Source organism: Daldinia childiae, assembly GCF_008694065.1.
Source record: "Daldinia childiae strain JS-1345 chromosome Unknown Scaffold3, whole genome shotgun sequence".
Classification (NCBI taxonomy): Eukaryota; Fungi; Ascomycota; class Sordariomycetes; order Xylariales; family Hypoxylaceae; genus Daldinia; species Daldinia childiae.
This window is the reverse complement of record NW_022984644.1, coordinates 5323763-5337018: the sequence shown is the minus strand read 5'-3', so window position 1 is coordinate 5337018 and position 13256 is coordinate 5323763. Positions and strand designations below refer to the sequence as shown.

Sequence of the window (13256 nt, the reverse complement as noted above, 5' to 3'; positions counted from 1 at the left end):
CGCACATATTGCATAGCTACCTCCTATGTAGGTAGCTTATAAGCCATCATCTAGATATAGGTAGATCAGGTACCGTCTCGAGTCTAACAAATTGGGCGAAGAGTTCAACCATCCCCTGGCGAAGTCTCTATGCCTCTGCTGTCCTCAACTTTCTATTCGGGGGTCACACCGAGGGCGTCATATATGCAATAGCATCCTTCCCGGGCGGAAAAGGATGCATTACTTGCGCGGGTAGACCCCCGTAGATATTGGTTCCCTATATATAATAAGGTCTTTTTTACGCGGGGTGCGCATATTGATTGCATACCTACACAGCACCGCCAGGGCGGAAACGAGATGTAATCCTGCAAATCTATTGGACTTCGGAATAGATGGCTTGGGATCTGACATAATATGCGCCACTATGCAGTAAACATCACCGATTGCCGATAATTTAAGCATTGCATACCTGAGGTACCTTATTGCTAGATGGTTATTATATCGGTGAGGGATAACTATTGAAAGGAATAGTAAGTAGCGGGGTACTGAATATATTAACCATACCTACCGAATTACTAGGTGCAAAGGAGTTAAAATTGCTGTGGCTTTTATTGACACTCGGTATGACGAGAAAGAGGTTGTAGTCGCTGTCCGGGTATGTAGGCCCCTGATATGGGGTTGGTGGGTTAAGAGCACAAGACTCAGTCAGACCAGTTAAAATCAAAGAGAGCATTACGATACCTATTAATAATGCGTGTAATACTATATTCCTACCTGTTAAGGCCCTCCCTCTTTTATTTTTTTCTAAACCCGAGAACCGTATTGAAATGGTGTGCACACCCTTTGTACTTGTGATGAGTAACGTAGCTATCAGAATCAAGAAAAAAAGGGGATAGATCTGTCTGGATTCATAGACGTTCAAAAATATTATCACATCCTAACTAGATACGTGTGTCACTATATAACCCCTTGACCTGATCACGGACACGCCAAAACACTCCATTACTCCAATTAATCAACCGAGGAATGTGAGTGCCGGACAAATATAGCATACGTACAAGGAACCCTAACAATATTTCTCCAGGAAATATAAGCGCCTAGGAAACCAACTCCAGCCAATTACTTCATATCTTACTTCACAGTAGCGAGACCGTGGATCAAGTCATGCATCGCAAGCGGATTTACCCTCGGTGTGGCTTCAGGAGCTGATGTGAAATGGTGCAGGCCAGGGCGTGGACGTGGAACCTCTCGTACATCGGGGAAGTTACTTGTTGTGTAATTAACGGGAAGGTCAAAAGCGAAGGCTTCGGCTCGTGGGGAGCGAACAGTCGTCTGAGTCGTGGGTGCCCAATCCTGATCATCTTCGAGAAATGTAGTGCGTAGGAAATCCAGAAAAGTGTCAACATCTTGTTTCGTCGACATAGCCCCGAGACTTGCACGTACGATACTGTAGAACCACGATGTATTAGTATACAACAGCAAATAAGGGCTCGCGCGAGGGAGGGTAAGACGAAAGGTCAGTTGTAGCGTACCCTGTGGGAAGCCTATGGATAATGCTTATGCCATGTGAGCCACAATGGTGTCCAGCCGATAGAGCACGCTCCGTCATCCATGGTTCATAGCCAAGAGCTGTGAATATGCCACCAGGATTACAGACGCCTAGTAAGATTAGCTGAACTGACTAACACCGGGCGTACCAACTTCAGGGGTTGGTTATAAATAAACTTACCTCCGGACCTTATGTAGATGCCCGCAGAATTGGCAGAACGCTCAACATCAGAGTAAGGAACGTGATGTCCACTCGCCCGTAAGACGTTGAAAGCAATGGCAGAGCCTTGCTTTGTCGAATCTTCGAAGTCGCTATTTTCGTTATAGATACGGCAAAGTGGCCGGCCGTTGGAGTGGCGTAAAGTGAGCAGACCTCGGAACAATCTAGAGATGAGGTAGGAAGTATGATCCGAAATTCGGCTCATTGAACCATATAGTCTCTTGTGCACGTCAATAGCCTCGCCTAGCGCGAGAATGTTGTGGAACGGTAGGGTCCCGTCTTCGAGGCCTTCATGAAGATTATAGGTGGGCGCTTGGAGACCTTTTGACCGATGCCAATTCTCGCCGAATACGTCAACCATAGAAACGGTCCCCCCACCGAAATACTTCCTCAAAGTCAGAATGTGTCCTGACTCCCTTCGAACGACCAATGCCCCGATATCCGGAAAGCCAAAGATTTTATATAGGGACAGACAAGTGAAGTCCGGCGCCTGGTTAACATCCCGAAAGATGTTTTCCATAGGATATGTCATAGCTAGTGCTGCGGCATCGAGAAGAGAGTAAGTGTTCTGTAGGGATTCTGATTGGCGCAGAATCCCCGGCCATGATAATGGCAGCCTTCTACCAGACATATTGGACTGGCCAGGGTAGGCGAACAGCCCCAGGCCACCGAGATGGTGGCGGTTAAGGTAACTTGACTCAGGGGAACGGAGCCATCGCTCTACTTCCTGATCATTATGGAAGCAGTAAGATTGTCCATATGTAAGTTCCCTGACCCCTACAATGCTTGTATGCGCATCTTTATGATACCCATACCAGAACCTGCGATCGCTAGTCTTCTCAGAGAGATCTCTAAAGCAATCTGCGACGAGCTTGATAGCTGCAGTGGCGTTTGCCACGAAAATCAAGTCAAAGTGTTCCGGACTTGCGCCGAGGAAGTTGAGGGTCTTCTCCCGAACCTGATCAACAACATCACCGGAAAGCTTAGCTGGTGAGTTCTCCGAGTGCGGATTTCCGTATAAGTTGGTGATCATCTTTGTGCAAAACGAATCGACAGTAGATTTCGCATATATAGTAGCTCCACTATGGTCTAGATAGACTCCTACTTATATGTAAGTTAAGGCACAGGTAATCCCAACAGAAAACATACCACCATTCATATGAGGATACTCCTTTTGACGCAACGCTTCCACGTCACTGTTATACCCTTTCGACATGGTGAGGAGAGGCATTGGTTACTTAATATAGGCTGATAGGTGCTTAAACTTTGTTGATATACGAAAAACAAAATGCTTGAAGATGAAGAGAGAAGGCACTTATGATTATAAGTATTCTCAAGATTATAGCAATGAAAAATTCCCGTGCCAATGCTTATGTTGCGTCTTCCTAAGGGCCATCATCCAACAACACCAGTTCCAAACGGAGCATCTTATACTCAACCTCCACCTCCTCTTCCGCCACTCATGGGGTCCATGGCGGGAAGCATGGGTAGGGAGCGTGGGGTGATATCCGCCCTACATCTTCTCGTCGAGAAAGGTCAGCAACGGAGTGGTGGCGCGGCGTGCGAGAGCGACTCTGGTGTCGACCATTGGCTGTATGCCATGCTGGAAACTGGAAGAGCCTAGCACAAGCGGATGACCGGACGACAAACATCTTGGCGAGTCGATAAGGAAACAGTAGGCGCAGCACATCGTACGCTAGGGACCGCGATCTAGTGACACATCGTAGCTGTAGACGGTTCCCTCAGGGATACTTGACGTACATCTGATGATGAGAGACTGGTAGAGATTATTGGATCCTCGATTTGGTCTGACACACCTGACCTTTTCCCTTTTAGGAGCGACGATGCCGATACGTACCGGATTTCGTCTCCAAAAGTAGCTCTCTCTGGATGCTACTAGGTAGTTTGCATACTTGCAGAATTTTCCCGGAGAGGAACGTTGGTGAGAAAAGTATAGTTTGATGTCTTCCTTGACGAGGTTTGGAGAAGGACGGTTGGCGTAAGCTAGTGGACCCTACGTACCTTGAGCAAAAGTGTAAGAGGCGCAAGTGTCAGATGCAAAAGGGATAGAGAAGGCCGTATGATTGGGACGGTTCGCTTGAGCAATGCAGTCCGCTTCGCGATGTGGAGCCATGGTGTACTGGTTGCGGTACTGGATGTGTAGGTACTCGATAAGGCTACTTTCTAATTGCCGTTCGTCTGTGATGGGAAAAGCTTGAGTTGGGATGATGTCCAAATTGGCCTCAGAACTTAGGCACTGAGGAGGCTCTGGCGGAATAAACAGGCCTACCGATCGCGGCAGAGTCGTGTAAGTATGCAGACAACATTATCACTTACAAGGGTCGTCTAAGACACGAAAGACATGGGTTCAGATAGGAAGTCATCCTATTTGGCGGTAGTTCCGCCGTTCTGTCCTCTTTCGTGCGTCTGGATAGGTCGAGCGCCTCTTTCAGGCAAGCGTTGCGGGGAGAATAACGAGTGCAACGGCCTCGGTATCTGAACGAACTCCAGCCCAATCATCACAGAGGGGGTGGCATGCTTGCCGCGAAGTTACGGCCAAGAGCTGCGAGCAGTTGTACTCGAGGCGGGTTAGCTGCAGCTGTCATCGACCTCTCGAATCGATCCCCAACCCTAGTTTGCCCTGTATGTGCCCTGTATGCTTGTATGTTTGTATGCCGTGAGGGAGTATTCGAGGTACGTAGTGTTCTGTAGTGTGAAGAGGAGAGAGTAGATCCCTGCTGCTTTGCGAGAAAGTGGTCGCCGACCTCAGAACTGGAGGGTGTGCGTCATAGGGCACAACTTCCTGCAAGTCCTACAAGTTCTGCAAGTATATGCGTCTAGACTCGAGAGACCCCTGAACATCTCACTCTGCACGGATACAATCTCATCTCGTATGGGAAAGAGTCTTGCGGAGAACGTAATGAGTTTAGAACCGATAAGTTTAAACGACGGACTGCGACGGATAGGAGTTTGACATGGAGTTTGGAGGAATAACCAAAAAAATTTGAGGCGGTTTGATGACGGTCCCAATGCTAAGCCCGCCAAGGCCATGGATCTGGTAACAAATAGTGTTATTAATTGCCATCTATCCTTGCTGTTCATCATTCATCATTGTATCATTGTTGCTGACACAACTACTAACAAGCCCCAAGCAGGTAGGTAGTGTACCTAAGAAAGGTATGTAATAATGTAATAATACATTAGATCAGATTCGAGAGAGTCCCAGGAACACAAGCCGCAAGCTACAAGTCGTAAAGTCGCAAACCTCTAAATCATTGGAGAACTTGTTTATGTTGTTTCTTTAAGAAGACTTCCTTTTTTTTTTTTTTTTTTGTCATTCCCAAGTCATGCAGCCTCCCCGGGGATCACTAATTTTGACAACTCTATAATACAAACCCCTTGACAATATTTGCCCACGAGGCTCGATTCACACCCAGCTCTAACCAATGATAGACCCTAACAAGATCCGCGCTGAACCAGCTACAACCATAAGAGCTTTAAGCGCCTATCGCAATCTGAGACTTAACAATTTGTTCCGTTTTAAGGTCCGGAGCGTCGCATACTTTTCAATGAACTGCCATCGGGTCACGCACCTATCTCCAATATGCTCCGATATACTCCAATAACGCCCCAACTTGACTGACTTGACTGACTTGACTGATTTTTAACATACTATTGTCGTGATAGGCGGACAAATCTTGAACTCTTCGGGCGAATCGAGCTATCTGTGGCTGAGTTAGGTTCGTTATTCAGAAGCTTAGCCTCGATTTGTGCTGCAGGTGTGTTGCATTAATCCAGCTGCAATGGAACAAAGGTTCTGTTAATCATAGACCACATCTCGCGTTTGCTTTCTTACACAAAGACACCCTCAAAACTACCAACTAATCCCGTACTTGGTCAGCTTTAAACGATGTACCTTCGTGTCGCCGCATATTCAAACCCGATAGCGCACCCTCTTCGGAAACGCGGATGAAAAATCTGTAATGTCTAAGGGTGCAGCCGGGATTTGTCGAGCCCTGTCGTGATGATTCCGCGCGTATAACGGATTTTAAGTCGTAACCCGAGCAGAGAGCTCTTTGTAACTACCTAGGTAGCTGACATCACCTGTCTCTACCCCCGTCTCTCTCCCTCGCACGCACTCATTCTCAGCTGCTGAACCTGTGCCGTATCCAAGTTAGGCCTCCTATTGACAAGTCTATTGACAAAGATACCATGTCAACTATGAATCTATAGGCATTGATTCATTACCAGACTATCTTTTGACAGTCTGCCCCCAAAGATTCAGGTCAGTTACCCCAGACCATATTACGTATTCGGGGATAGATATCACAACCCTCGCACGAATCCCCGAGTGAACCTCGGCGATATAATCGCAACGCTCAGCATAGATCTAATCGCTACGAAGATCTAAATCATGATAGCACGTCTCATTGGAGACCTCACCCGGGTCCTGACAGCTGCAGACCTACCCTCCTAATCAGCTTACCCCGGCTCATACCGCGCGCATTGCATTAGGGTCAGATCTCCTGCGTCCTCGCGGGCTGGAAAGCCTGGGACAGCATCCCGTATGTAAGGAGGAAGGCCAGACCCTTAGGAATGGGCTGCATCCGCACTAGATCTGTGTGTGTGTCTGGAGGACGCACCCGGTCTTGGCGAGCACAACGTCATGTGTGAATGCGAAGATCTCCCATTTTCGGATGAACGATGCCTATCACAGACTGATCCGATAAGTCATATCCATTTTTGGAACTGCTAGTCGATAAGCTGTCTACCTAGAGACCTATCAGAGGTCGAGAAACGGTTCCTGAACCACCCAAGCTAAGGGTCGACCTTTCTTGCATAGGTAGGACTCGTACAGCCTCCCCTACGTCGTTCTACCCGGGCCTCGTGGCAATAAATACAACCCCATTCACCTTATTCTTAAACCCATGCGATTCAGGTGAGGATGTGCTCAGCCTTGCAGACGACCAGCTAGCTGCTATCCCTAGGGCGCCACCTATGGCGACTTCGAATTCATACAAGTATCAGTACACACACCACACTGAAGCTGAAAGCCACGCGCCAAATTCTCCTAGCCAATGATAGGGAAGATATCATCAGGCACGAATATATGTATATTATATTCTCTCTACATGTAGTATTATAAGTAAACTTAAGAAAACAGAATAAAAATAACTGATATCTACAGCTGTAACAGGCACTGATACGAATGAGCAAGGTCGCAGGAGAGTTCCCGATTGGCAAGTGACTTAAACGTATACTTCAATAGAATAATAACAATAATACCACCCCAACCTATTATAGCAAAGACGTTTCAGGCCTCCTCATCATTCGACGAGAACCAAATTGGATAGATACCTACGTTGGTAGTAAGGGTGGCGAATACTTTACGTTACGAGCAGCTTCCCTTCGTTCATAGATCGTTTACTAATTGTTCACGGCGCTTAGAGGTGACATTGAGAGCAAGTCCAAGCGCGAGACATTTCACCTCCAACCCTTTAGATATGAGCTGAAACATACATGTCGGTATTGAACCGGTGAGCCACGTTTATAGACTCGCAGCTGATTTGCAGACTCAGGCCGTTTGCAGATATGTGATGCATTTAGGGTCTTAAGTGTATGTTCGTCAACAAATAAACGAGACAACGGGATGTTTCTCTCCGATAGCTTGCTGGGCTATTCCGAGTTGGTAACTGATATCACTTTCTATATCCATAAGTTGTGCACATATAGACAAACTAGTGATATCTGGTTGGTATAGCCTAGTTGTGTTAGCATGACGAGGCTGTTGATACTACACATTCTTAGATATAAGAAGCGAATAGACTAACACTGTCACGGCCCGAAATGTGGAGTACACCGGATATTTCCCCCTGGACCGACACGCTTGTCTTGATTCTTTAACTGGTATATTGATTTAGTTTGAGTCATTGATATCTTCCCGCTCTAAGACGGAGGGAGCCACGAAGTTCCCATTCGCCCCCGTAATCTCCAATCTCTCACGTCTCCAAGTGAAAGAGCACCTAACGTGGATCGTCAAGGCCTACCCTATTCGAAGCTTGAATATTGAGTGATCGGCAGGCGCGTTAGTTCGACGATAGGTATGGTAATGGAGTAGATACTTATAAAATTGGGGTTGAGAATGGCAGCGTCGTTATCTGATACTACAACGCCATCGACGCAATAGGAACCAACTTTGCTAAGTAAGATTGCGAAAGATATCCTCATGTACAAAATATGGCGTATTTCTAAGCATCCTAATAACACTTAGGCTCTCTAGTATGAGTAGGCTTATATCCGATTGACACTATAGTCTCATTAGTACCTATCTAAGGTAAAGTTGTCATATCTCAGATTTAAAAAGTGACAGCGTCTCATGCAGTGACCGGAACGCATGGCTTTCGGGATACTACCTAATGATTATTATTATTTTCGGATAGCTGCTTAATGGCGCTTCTCTAGACACTCGATAGATGTTTGATAGTGTGTCGATGGTCATACTCTCACTTCCCCCTTGCTAGTGGCACGATTGGGGAACAACTATTGAGATTAGCATATCTCCTTGTGGCTTTGAATTCTCATGTGCTCTGATGCAAATAAATAATACCTCAATATAGTGGGATTCACTCATAGCGTATCACTTCTCTTCGAACCGACGCCCCTCTGCTAAGAGCCTAATATGCACAATATAGTGTTGAGTAATAGGGCGAGTAAAGCGATCAATGCAAGGTATATACAAGGAATGGGAAAGAAATATTGTTAAATTAGGTAATATTTACTATGGAATATTTTTCTCGCCGGCCGTGAACATCATACGCATATAATGATATTAGCTCTTTTAATATCAGAGAATGTTAAGATATCGTTAGTAATTAGTTCCCAAAAGTCAACCGCCATCCCTGTAACGCCAATCCATGCAAATTAAATTTCAACTGCGGTTAACTCCGAAGTAAACCTCAGTTAATAATAATTAATTGACTCTAATATACTTGTTGTGTCTTATAGCAGAGCAAGGAAGCCTGCAACGACAGGGGCGATGGCTAGGTTCTTAACGACGTCTAACACACTGCCCGCATTTGTGATGGGAATGCTCGGCGAGGCAGTGGGTGCGGGCGTTGTCTTGGTGACGCTACCCGTGCCAGTAGGGTAGGGTACGGTGGTGTTCGAGCCGAGTACGGAGAAGTTTGCGCAAGAGATACGGGTCTTGTTTGCGAAGTGGAATACAAGGCTTCGGTTTCCGAAGTACGAACCGACACCCTCGCTCAAGGACGTGTACGGGTCGTGATACTTAGCAGTGAACGGCTCTGAGCTTTGGATCTTTCCATATTTCCCACTTAGGTCTCCCTGTTGGCACGATGCCGGGCGTGCCGAGTCGCAAGCGGGGTCTTCGCCTCGGATATATTGGTCAAGGTGGGCGAGCGTGCTGGTACAGTTGCCATCTTCTGGGACAGGGGCGACGTGGATGTGGTAGACTTAATGACGGTTAGCTGATATACAAGAGAAACATTTATGGGGGAAGACATACTAAACGGTCCACCCTCTTGAGGCAAGTTCGAGAACGATACTTCGTAGTCGACACCTTCGCCGTTTGCACCAGACTTGGCTACGACGGAGCCCCTCACATTGCCATTAAGGCTTCCTTTCCAGAATGCCTGCTCCGGTAATGTGGCAACGGCTGTTTTTCCGATGGGGTTACCAGTAGTTACGGCGGCATCACCTAGTTGCTAATAAAGTAAGTTAACACCAACGTTTTATAACTAGTTAGTTATACATCACTATAAGTTGAAACTTACGCCGGTAACGTTATCCTGGGCTAGGACACCAGAAGCACCAATGGTAGAGAGCGAGATAATATTAGACACACGCATTTTGCTGAGGTATGAAAATGTGATAGTAGATTGTGATAGAGTTCTGGTTGTTCGAGTCTCGTCAGAATTCGTGGTTTGCGTATCTAGCTTCTAGATGTTGTGGCCTCCGAAGGATGGTGTAGCTTGGGAATTTATGTGGAAACTACTGGCGGAACCGTTTGTATAGTTATTTGTTCAGAGTTTTTGTGCCTTTAAAAGTCGGAGTTAGACAGGGACAAAGACAAACGGAGGTGAACAATGGGACTGAAGGCTGTAAGTCTTTATACCCGTCTACACTTTGTCTCTAGTGATAGTGGGTGTCACTTTGTACTCCATTGTAGCCCACAGCCTGCGACCGATCGACCAATGAACAATTCCTTGTCATAACATCATCTTAACTAACAAGGTCGAGTTCACCCGCCATCGTCTACGCGGAAAAGGAATGGCCGGTGATAGACATTTGATGAGACCAACGTCCACCGATGGGACCTTGCATCATTCCTCATCTAGAACTACCCAAAAATGGCAACGTAGGACAGCAAATCAACGTAGAGCAACAAGGATTAGGAGGTGACACTAACGAATCACATAATGGGTCTGAGCCAACCCTGCTAAGAAGCAGGGTGGTCATAAAAGCCAAGAAAGCCAAGCAGTTTATCCGGAGGGACGGGAACAAACGAAACAAGAAACATTAGAAACATTTCCCTCCATGTGTTGCCGGCACCCGAATCCGCGATCTTTACCTACAGGTTCTACATGTCGCCACGACAATTATGACAGCGAAAGTCCGGACTTCAGAGGGATAAAAAAAATGATGATGACGCTATAGACAGTTGATTACGTGGAGAGCGTATGCCGTATGCAAGAAGAAGGTAGGCTCTCCTATTTACCGATCACTTCTCACGTCAGCCCTTTTAGGGTCTTGTACTATGTAAATCTCATGTAGTTAACCCTCTGAATGGCAGCGCATTGTACAACACGTAGCCTGTGTTTTTTTACATAGTTACCTAGGGTACTCCCAATTTGATTTGCGCTACCACCAAGCCTCTTCTAATAATATACATGGATAGAGAAAGTCCGAATTGCTCAGCCATGGTTAGAGGCCCCCCCAATAATCCACTAACCACAAAGGACCCTCCCTTACTGGGACTGTAAGGCAGCGCGTGTATACCGAAATCAATACTACCATGTGTACCTGCCTAAGAGGTAGGTATACACATGCCTATTATACATTAGGTAGATATTGTAAGCGAGGTCCAGTTTGGCCTAAGTATATTTAAAAAAAAAATAATAAAACAAAAAAAAATTACATAGGAATGAAATATCAACTATAATTGGACAGTGTAAATAAAGCTTTAGGTAGTAAAATAGATGCCATACCTCGGCGGCTTTCTTGATGCCGTATATGATTCGTCCCATCCAGTAAAAACGGTGGAAGATCGTCTACGACCCCAAATACAAGCCGCTAGGTGCAGGCTTCGAGCCGCCGTCTGCAGGTACATACGTAAGTAGTATTACCAACCCTTTCATTATTTTGACATTTGACCGCTAAACCACTAACCATTACGAATCTATACCACAATGTTCTTGTCCCATGTCAGATTTTTGCGAACCAGTCAAACCAGAGTTACCAATGAACAGACTGAAATTACTATTCTCTATTTTCTAAAGAGGTGTATTGGCACGTGGTTATTGTAACCCGACGATCGATCGAGTATTAATTGTGATGGCAATTTGCCGGTTAAGGTGTCTTACAAGGTGCGATTAATTTGTAGGATCTCTATCCCTCCTCACCTTAGTATAATTTGACCAATATGAGATCTTATCGGAGTTAACCAGTTCGGTAAAGCGCATAGGCTTGTGTTATTTGAGACTCGCATCTCGCGTCTGTATTTCAAAACAATTAAGCAACTCTTACGGTGCTAACGAAAAGAAAGAAAAAAACCTTGACTTGTCTGCTCGCTATTGTCGCTAATTATAAATCGAGTCTTGGTGAAGGAGCATTACATAGGCGCTAAGCGCTTGGTTTTAATATATTAGGTACTGTTGACGCTGGCCAAGGCCGAGGCTGTGAACGATTTCTAGCGCGTAGCTCAAGGCTTGCAGGTTTCGGGACTAACACGAAAACTTCGATTAAGAAGCCTTATATGGATCTGGTTCTTTTTGATAGAAAAAGGTCACCATCTCGGAGCGAATGGTTTTAGATGCGATATTTACAAGTTAAACAACATTGAATACCAGACAGCCAGATAAACAAATCGGAGCTGAGCTGTGCCGGAGTTAGCGTCTATAATGTGTCTTATTTTAGATAGTTATTTGATATCTTAGGTACACTAAAATATCCATAAATAATATTGGTTAACTCTTGAGCATAGCTTACTGACAAAGAAGATATTATTGAGCTGAGTCAATAATGAAATTTAGAAATACATGTAGCATAGGTTAGGTACCTAGACTCGATAGAATTGAAAGTATAACTAACTGGAACTAGAAACTTAAAATGTTAACAGCCAGAAGCCAAGCAGAGCTAGGTACCTGGGTACCTTTCTGTGTAGGGATCATATCGGATAAAAGTGACACGGTTCCGACGCCTCGTAGTTAGCCCCAGTTCCATCAGCCTCATATCGTCGAGCCTCTCTATCCAATGACATCTAATTCAACATTGCGCATCCTCCTCCTAATCGCATTCGCGCCGACGACATCATCCTTCAACGTGATTCGCGATAGCCGCAGCAACCGAATCAGAACCCGTAAATCCTACCGTCAACGACACTTACACTCGCTACTTACTAAGTCAACGTAACCAAGCGCTTAACCAGCCCCAAAACCGCCCATCATGAAGCCCGTCGTCAGTTCTATGCAAGCTTGGTCTTGGTGAGCATCCCCCCCCTTCCCCCCCTCCCCGGTGCTAGGGGCTCCATCAACACCAACAAGTCAATCCTACTAATGAAGTGTCTTTCCATATACAGCGTGGTTATTTCCGTCTTTGCAATTGTCATCCTCTCGATTCTCGGCGGCCTCTACCGACACAATCACCACGAATTCATAGGGGGCGCCGAAGACCCCAAAGACGGCCAAGCGGTTGCGAGCACCGTGTTTACCGCCGTTATCGTATATGCTGTAAGTTTCCGACGCCATTGCACATTAGCGAGGAAGGATTATAAGTCTCATGTTCTCTTGCATATAGGCTTTCCTGGTATTCTGCGGCCTTCAGGGCTTGTTACACCTACGTGAAAACCGACGGGGTGCTATTGCGCTGTCGTAAGCGTTGACTCGGATTCGTGCATTATACTGTATTAAGAGACGCGGGCGTTCCGGTTCCTGAGTCATATCGAATTTACTTGAGAGGATATTGGGCTACGGCATTTGCGAGTGAAGTACCTCTACGAAGTCATACCTGGCCACTCACCAATGGTAATGATCAGGTAATAGCGTGGCCAAGAATTACATGTATGAATAAGTGTGGAAATTGAATTAGGAATGGATGACTTCGTGGGTTTGTCTTACTAGAGGCTTACCTCGGTTCTCTCAACCTCTTACAACCTACTATATTGGGAGAGGGGTACATTAGTTAGCGATTAAAGTTAATCAGCGAGGCATTGTTTCGCGTTTCTTACTATACCTACATATATAGTATTATACAGACAGGTGGTCTATATAGA

The 13256-nt window shown here is 45.8% G+C and overlaps 3 protein-coding genes across 3 annotated transcripts; 1 reads left to right on the top strand and 2 right to left on the bottom strand.

Moving 5' to 3' along the window:
• Positions 1-1110: 1110 nt before the first annotated feature.
• GL218_04161 (Molybdenum cofactor sulfurase) lies at positions 1111-2963 on the bottom strand (the record flags this gene model as incomplete). Its single annotated transcript, XM_033580746.1, has 4 exons — positions 1111-1426; positions 1512-1638; positions 1709-2848; positions 2897-2963. 4 exons carry the CDS (start codon positions 2961-2963, stop codon positions 1111-1113), a joined length of 1650 nt encoding a protein of 549 aa, XP_033436366.1.
• Positions 2964-8746: 5783 nt separating this feature from the next.
• On the bottom strand, positions 8747-9615 carry GL218_04160 (Cell surface superoxide dismutase [Cu-Zn] 6; the record flags this gene model as incomplete). The annotated part of the gene is made up of 3 exons (XM_033580745.1): positions 8747-9219; positions 9273-9471; positions 9541-9615. The coding sequence occupies 3 exons, from the start codon at positions 9613-9615 to the stop codon at positions 8747-8749; spliced, it is 747 nt and encodes a 248-aa protein (XP_033436367.1).
• A 2815-nt stretch (positions 9616-12430) lies between these two features.
• Positions 12431-12859, top strand: GL218_04159 (uncharacterized protein; the record flags this gene model as incomplete). Its single annotated transcript, XM_033580744.1, has 3 exons — positions 12431-12468; positions 12564-12714; positions 12782-12859. 3 exons carry the CDS (start codon positions 12431-12433, stop codon positions 12857-12859), a joined length of 267 nt encoding a protein of 88 aa, XP_033437088.1.
• Between the last annotated feature and the right edge of the window lie 397 nt (positions 12860-13256).